The sequence below is a fragment of the Camelina sativa genome, chromosome 11 (assembly GCF_000633955.1).
Source record: "Camelina sativa cultivar DH55 chromosome 11, Cs, whole genome shotgun sequence".
NCBI lineage: Eukaryota > Viridiplantae > Streptophyta > Magnoliopsida > Brassicales > Brassicaceae > Camelina > Camelina sativa.
Window position 1 is genome coordinate 10,183,577 of NC_025695.1, and position 7,920 is coordinate 10,191,496.

General features: G+C 37.0%; 1 protein-coding gene, 1 long non-coding RNA gene and 1 pseudogene across 2 annotated transcripts; all 3 read right to left on the reverse strand.

The window, feature by feature from the left end:
- LOC104722700 lies at nucleotides 2,046-4,768 on the reverse strand (annotated as a pseudogene).
- On the reverse strand, nucleotides 5,545-6,503 carry LOC104722701. Its single transcript, XR_757241.2, has 3 exons — nucleotides 6,329-6,503; nucleotides 5,714-6,227; nucleotides 5,545-5,620 (listed from the first exon to the last, which is right to left on the reverse strand). It is a non-coding gene; the product is annotated as an uncharacterized LOC104722701 (long non-coding RNA).
- LOC109127248 (uncharacterized mitochondrial protein AtMg00810-like) lies at nucleotides 6,616-7,347 on the reverse strand. Its single transcript, XM_019231812.1, has one exon. It carries the CDS (start codon nucleotides 7,345-7,347, stop codon nucleotides 6,616-6,618), a length of 732 nt encoding a protein of 243 aa, XP_019087357.1.

The window sequence follows — 7,920 nt, forward strand, 5'->3', positions numbered from 1 at the left end:
GAGACCCATTTCTCGTCAGCCATACTCCGAAACAACAAGTATTTGCGCCATTTACCTGAAAGAGTAATCAACAAGTTAAATACTCAATAACCTAATAACCTAAGAAAACCAAAAACATGATTGATCGAAAAGTATAATTTATTATCATCGTAAAAATATACATAGGCAAGTACATAACCGATATAACACGTACGCACTAAAAATCAAAAAAAATCTTTATAAATTTCCAATTAAAAACTATTTCAATTCTTCAGACTTCACAGATAACTCCAACATTTTGACTTCCTAAATAAGTCTAATTTAATAACCTAATCATGTCAAAACATACAAAACGAAGTACATACGATATATCAAAGAATACAACAATAAAATCTTTAAAATTATTCACCAATTTGCAATAAATTGGTTTTCAAATTATGACGACTTCATGTTGATGTCAACATCGTAGACATAAACTAGCCTCTATGAAGATACTTCCCTTGAAGTCTATTTTGTGTGGTCTATTTTTGCAATTACAATTTAGTAAAGCAGACACCGTATGAAGTCTACTAGGATAGTTGACTTCTTTCGTTATCTTCCTTTGTTAATTTTTTGGTCTGTTTTGCAATTAAAAACAAATAACAGAGTAGACTTCTTAGCAAGTTTGAAAAAATTAACTTCGACTACAGTCTACGCTGGTTATTTTTGCAATTGACCAAACCATTTACTTTGTAGTAGACTTCTAGCTAACAAGTAGACTTCATCTATCCGTCAACTAGAAAAAGTAATCTTCGTTGTGGTTAGTTTTGCAATTGACCAAGTTTGACTTTCGCCAATTAGACTAAGTAAGAAGTCTCCAGGAATGTTGACTTCATTTGCAGTCTGCCGTGGTCATTTTTGGGATTGACCAACATTTTAATTTTTTAACTAGTAGACTTCTTTTGCAGTCAAATAAATATTTTTATATCAATAATATTACGGTTAATGCTTTTATATTTTGGTCAACCCCAAAAATAGCCACTATAGAAGTCTACTATTTTATTATTCTAAGAAGACTTCGTCCGACAGTCATACTAAAAAGTCAAGAATTTGGTCAATTGCAAAAATACACCTTCGTAGACTGCAAACGAAGTATCCGTTGGAAATATTATAATGCAGTCTAAACCATATTTTTTTGTTTTCAAATGAAATTAAGGAGACTGAAATTTTAGTCTACGGGCTCGAAACTCGATAAATTTTAAATTGCAAAACTGACCACATAGTATACTTTACATGATATTATGACGGTTGGACTAACAAATGAAGTCTAATTTCGACAAAACACAAGGAAAATCATGAAATCTACCGGAAAATAACCTTACGGTGGTTGTTTCGCAATGTCAAACACCGAGGACGTTGTCTTTAGTCACCACGGAAGAAACCCAGCGCCAATTTAATCACTATCCAAGAATCATGACATATAACAAGATGAATGCAATTGCAAATTTTCTTGGATTAAAATGGAGAGGAGATGGAAGAAAATGAAGTTCTCATAGCATTGAGTGTTATTTAAGCTTACAAATTCAGGTTGTTGAAGCATTAAGAGGTTCAAATTTGGTTGTTCATGGTTGTTGGAAAATTGATGGTGGTGGCTCAACCGTAAATAAAAGAAGAAGATGATGATATGAATGTAATAAACATTTTCGCAAGAAATTCAAATAAATCACAAATAATAACATTTTTTGAATACAATGAACACATAAGGATTTATTAGGGAGAAAGTGGCAAATGTTGGAGAGAGAAAAAGAGATGGTTAGTTTTGCAATTGACTCAAGTTAGGGGTCTAATTTTGCAAGCATCCTTTTTTTTTCTCCATGGACATAAGAAATATTGCATGTTTATCTGTAATTATATGTTGTTAACTGTAAAATGCTATGGTCAGTTCTGTAAGGATCGCTTCATTGTTAAGTTCTTACAGAAGAAACATCTGCAATTTAAGACAATATTTACAGGTTTAATTTTACTTTCTTCAACCTGAATGGAATTCTCTTCTTTATCATTGTGTAGGCTTAATTTGGAGAAGAAAAAAAATCACTGTTACGTCTTCAAGAAGAAACGCGTAAATGGTATATATCTCATGCATGCTTGTGGTTACAATTACAGTACTACAAAAATTCTACAACAAAACAATTTAACTTATTTTCAACACCAATAGATTCAGGAGTCAGGCAAGAAGGTAATCATTCATACTCAACGAGGATACAAATCTGTGATCGATGCGTCGTCAACAGACCCTATAAGAGACCTGGTCGTTGAAAATTGGTCCGTATCAAGCGGGTCTTTTCCAATTCTACTCTGGAAAGAAAGACCTGGTTGTCGTGGGACGGGCAAAGTCATAGTGTTACTAGTGAGCATCATAACAATGGATGACAATGTCGGACGCTCAGAAGGATCTTCTTGAACACATAAAAGACCGATATGGACACATCGAACAACTTCATTTCTTTGAAAACTATCAGCAATAGCTGGATCCACGAGTTCTGATGGTGTCCCGTTACTCCAAAGCCTCCAAGCCTAGAATATCAATAGATCAATCAAACACTTACAACTATAGGTTAATATGGAACTTGATTGCCTCAAAACTTACATATGAGACCAAGTCATGTGCTTCGTCTGTTTGGTAGAAGCTGTTATTCTTCTTTCCACTTATAATCTCAAGAACTAACACTCCGAAGCTATAGATATCAGATTTCATTGAGTATTGACCATGCATTGCATACTCGGGAGACATGTAACCACTGTAACCCACAGCAAAAACTATGTTAACAAAATAATGTTCAGAAAACTTGAACTTATGAGAAGTTACGAGGAAGACTTACTAGGTCCCAACTATTCGGCTTGTGTTCTCTTGGGTTTGCTCCATTCGAAAAATAGTTGCCAATCCAAAATCTGAAATTTTTGGGTTCATATTTGCATCTAAGAGAATGTTACTTGCTTTGAGGTCACGGTGTATGATTGTGAGACGTGAATCTTGATGAAGATACAGAACCCCTCGAGCAATCCCTCCAATGATCTTGTATCGTAGGGTCCAGTCTAGCTGACTTTGCTTTACAGGGTCTGCACATATCAATGTACAATCAATCAGGACAAAGCTCAAGAAGAACCTTTCTAATAAGCCAAAAATATTGAAAGGAACCATACCAAATAGGAAAAAGTCAAGGCTCTTGTTGGGGACAAACTCATAGATCAAAATCTTCTCCTCTCCTTCCAAACAGAAACCAAGAAGCCTAACCAGATTCCTATGTTGAAGTTTTGACACAAGAACAGCCTCGTTCCTAAACTCTCTTGTGCCTTGTCCTGACTTTTTCGACAGTCTCTTCACAGCTACTTCAGTTCCGTTAGAAAGCTTACCCTACACATACCATTGAAGAAACAAACATTATAAGTTAGCCTATATGAACTTAGAATAAATGGAAAACAGAGACTTTCTTACCTTGTAAACCGCACCAAATCCACCTTCACCAAGCTTATTACTCATTGAAAACTTGTTAGTTGCAGCTTCAATTGTCTTAAAATCGTATACCAATGAATCTGTACTTGAAATATCACTTTCAGCTGCAAAGAACGTGTGTATTAGTTATGTTTCGATTTTTGCCCTTTCGACTAAAGAGGTAAAACACAAAGAAACTAACATTCAATCTCAGCTCGTTGGTATGGTTTTCTCCTCCGGAAAATAATAAATCCTACAACCAGCAGTATCAAGACGGCCATTACAGTGGGAACGGTAATAGCCACAACAACTCCAGCTGAGATTCCTTTGTTATCTTTTCACAACACACACAAAAACACAATCTCATATATTTCAATTCTGCTTACAGTCATAATAGATATTCCACAGCTGGAAGACTAACCATTGTCGGTCGAGTTGTTCTGATCACCTGCAGGTTGTGGCACAGTCACAGGAGGTTTTGGAGGAGGAGAAGCCACCGTAATATTATCAAAAGCTTTGGAATACGTATACAAATCCCACCGCAAAAAGCAGCTTGGCCGCATAACAACACCTCCTTGCCTCTAACCACAGCATGACTGGTAGTCAGTTGCGCTTTGTCGCAGACAATTTTCACAATCAAGAGAAGAAAGATCCGGCGTGCATTGCATCAAGGCATATATATTCCGGATAGGTGTCAAGGCTGCTGCATCAGCTGTGTAATGGTTATCACTAGAAGAAGGTGTGCTTTTTGCTGTGGAGGCTGTCGAAATCATACGAGCCATTAATCCTTCCCATATTGTCGTGAACTCTGTTAGATTTGAGTTGATATCCCCAGTGTTATAGAGCAGTGAGCGCGGGTCAAGATCTGCAGATCCAGAGAAAGAAGTGTTGGAGTAACGCACATAGCAAAGCGTGGGATCACCTGGCCATGAATACGCTTCTGTTTGGTTAGGACAATTCTTTAAAAATTCATCAGACGCTTTCTTGATACAATCAGAACAGTCTTCTGATGTTGATCCTGGGATGCACATCCCAACTGCGTATACACGGTTCGGTTCTTGTCCGATCGAACCGTTGTAGTATAAACCGTCTTGAGCCGTGACATTAGAAGGAAGAGAAGAGAGGACGAGACGGCGATTTACGTCGTAAGTACTGTTGGGTCTGAAAGTCCCCTTGTCCTCCGTGCATTTCTGAGCTGAAACTGAAGCAAAACCGAAGCTTATGAGGACAAAACAGAGGATTGAAAACAGAGTCCTCTGTTTCATTGTTTCTTCAAGATTATTGTTAAAGCAAAATCTTTATGTTTAGTGTTTATGCATCTGTCCGTTTCTTACCAGTTTAAACATCGAAGTTTCTATTCCAAATTTATAATATTGAATTCGTCAACTGTCAACGTGGTCCTTTGTTTTTTTTTTTTTTTTGTCGTCTACATAACTGAATTTGCACGGTCATAAAAACGAGTATGATAGTCAAAGTCAAAGGTATTTTCTATGTTCACATTATATAATAAGGGATATGTTGGAACGAAAGCAAACCCACTAACCCAGTGATGGAGTAGACAAAAAAAGTAGGTACTATTAAATTTAAGTGTCAGTTTCATTGCATTGGTGGTTACACAGTAAAACCGGTTTTGGTCAAGATTATTGACTTAGAAATTAGAATAGTATAGGACCTATTAAGTCAACTAACCGGTTTGGCTTATCATACAAAATTACAAACATGTGACACCAAGAACACGTCAAAATTTAGAGCTATAAATACATAAGTTTAATTTAGTATATATATCTCACAACTGATAACGCGGTTTTATGTTAAACAGGTCCAATTTCTCAATGGAACATAAATTCAACGAGGTTCAAGATCTGTAATGGTTACATCATTGATAGTTTGTGGATCAGACCTGGTCGTACACTGGCTACACTCGACACCATCTCTTTCTTGGTTATGTCTATTTGGAAAAAAGAATCCAGATGGCTGAGGAACGGGTAAAATGAGGGAAGTGTTAGTGAGCATTATCATGATTGTCGACAAGCTGGAACAATCTGTTGGATCTTCTTGAACACATAGAAGTGCCATGTGGATGCATCTTGTCACTTCTTCGGTTTGACAATTTTCTGAAATGGTTGAATCCACGAGTTCTAATGGCGACTCGCTTCTCCACAATGTCCAAGCCTGTAACACAGATCATCAACCAAGAACTTACTGGTAATTTAATCACAGTTAAGCATTTGATAATCTAACAAGAAGTTCTTCTTTTGTACTCACATATGTGACCAAATTCTCTACTGTAGTGCCTGCTCTGGTGGACGAATCTGTTACTTCGACCGCCAATAATCTCATGAACTAAAACTCCAAAACTGTAGACATCAAATTTTGTTGAGAATAGTCCATGCAACACATATTTTGGGGGCATGTAACCCCTGCAAGAATTTAAAAAAAAAAAAAAAAAAAGCAAAAAATATGAAGTACATAAATGGCGAAAAAGATTCTTGAGCTTTGGTAAACAGGACACATCAAGACTAAAGAGTAATAAACATATATCGTGTCCCAACTATTCTATTTGTATTAGCTCCACTTTGGTTGATCCCAAAAATTCTTGCCATTCCAAAATCAGCAATTTTAGGGTTTATATCGGCATCTAGGAGAATGTTGCTGGCTTTGAGATCATGATGTACGATTGCGAGCCGTGAATCTTGATGAAGATAAATAATTCCTCTAGTCATTCCCTTTATAATGTTGTATCGTTTTGTCCAGTCTAACCGCCCTTGCTTTGTAGGGTCTTCAAATACAAAAGTATTTATTAGCTACCTACTTTGGATCTCACCTAGAGAAGCTTATTAAAATATCATGAATACATATATTTAAGGTAATTTCACATACCAAAGAGGAAGTAATCGAGGATCTTGTTTGGGACAAACTCGTATACAAGTATCTTTTCTTCTCCTTCTAGACAAAACCCGAGAAGCCTGTATTAGTTGAATATGATAAACAGAATCGATGAGATGATGAAGAGAGAAGAGCGATGAAGAAGATGAAGATCAGATTAAAGATTCTGTTATTCACACTTAATGCAGAGTACAAATGTTATATACAAGTAGTGTGTATCCGGTACAAACCGGTTATGTACATAACCAAGACTAAACCATTTAAATATCTAATATTCCCCCTCAAGATGGAGTGTATATGTTAATAACACCCATTTTGCGAATTAGTCTCAAGAATTGGGTAGAAAATAATGGTTTAGTTAAGACATCAGCCAATTGATGTTCAATCCCTACATGCATTGTCTTGATGATGCCCAACTGAACTTTCTCTCGAACAATATGACAGTCCATGTCCAAATGCTTGGTGCGTTCGTGAAATACAGAATTGTTGGCAATGTGGAGAGCAGCTGTATTATCACAATAAAGGGCAAAAGCTTCAGAAGAATCAACCCACAAATAAAGCATAAGTGTTCTCAACCAAAGAATCTCTTTCACTGCTACGGCCATAGCTCTATACTCAGATTCTGCAGAGGACATGGATATAGTATCTTGTTTCTTTGACTTCCAAGAGACCAATGATGGTCCAAGAAACATACATAATCCCAAAACAGAGCGCCTTGAATCACTACACCGACCCCAATCTGCATCCGCAAACCCTTTTAATTTGAGATCAGAATTTGCAGAATAAAACGTACCTTGACCAATTGTGCCGTTAAGGTAGTGGAGAACCTTATAGACAGCATTCAAGTGAGGTTGTCGTGGAGCAGAGGTGAATTGGCACAACTTATGAACCGCAAAAGTAATGTCAGGCCTCGTGAATGTAAGATACATGAGCTTGCCAACCAGCCAACGATATTGTTCCACATCTTGCAATAACGTCCCTGTTTCAGTGTTTAAGACATCACTAGGATCCATAGGGATAGGTAATCGTGCACACCCCGATAGTCCTGTCTCATCCAATAAGTCCAAAACATATTTACATTGACAAACAAATATACCAGCCGAGGTCCTTGCAACTTCAAGACCCAAAAAATATTTAAGTGGACCTAAATCTCTCAACTTGAAAGTCTCCTTCAGAGCCGTGGTGAGAGAAACAGTAGCACTAGAGGAACTGCTTGCTATGATGATATCTGACCAACTAGTGCCAGAGACTTACATTCCTAGCCTAAGAGATTAGTTGTCTAGGGTGTTTGTTGACGTGAATGAACTTGTTTGTCATGCCTGCTTGATCATGTTTCTCTAGCGAGAGCTAGGTTTGGAAGTGTTTGAGTTTGAGTAGCTTCTGTCAAGAGATTGGATTAGCTAAGTCGTGATGTTCATTGTTTAGGGATAGCTTGCTTGTGGCATGTTAAACACTCTGTAGATTAAGAGACTCCACCAACATCAATTACTCCCATCCCTAGGACTTCTATCTTATCTGATTGTTTATGCATCTTTAAGCTTGTTCTTTATTTCTGTTCCAATAGCTTGCTCATTTGTCTCTGCTCG

Coding starts and splice junctions, on each gene's coding strand:
- LOC109127248 (XM_019231812.1), bottom strand. CDS start 7,347: ATGGATCCTAGTGATGTCTTAAACACTGAAACAGGGACGTTATTGCAA.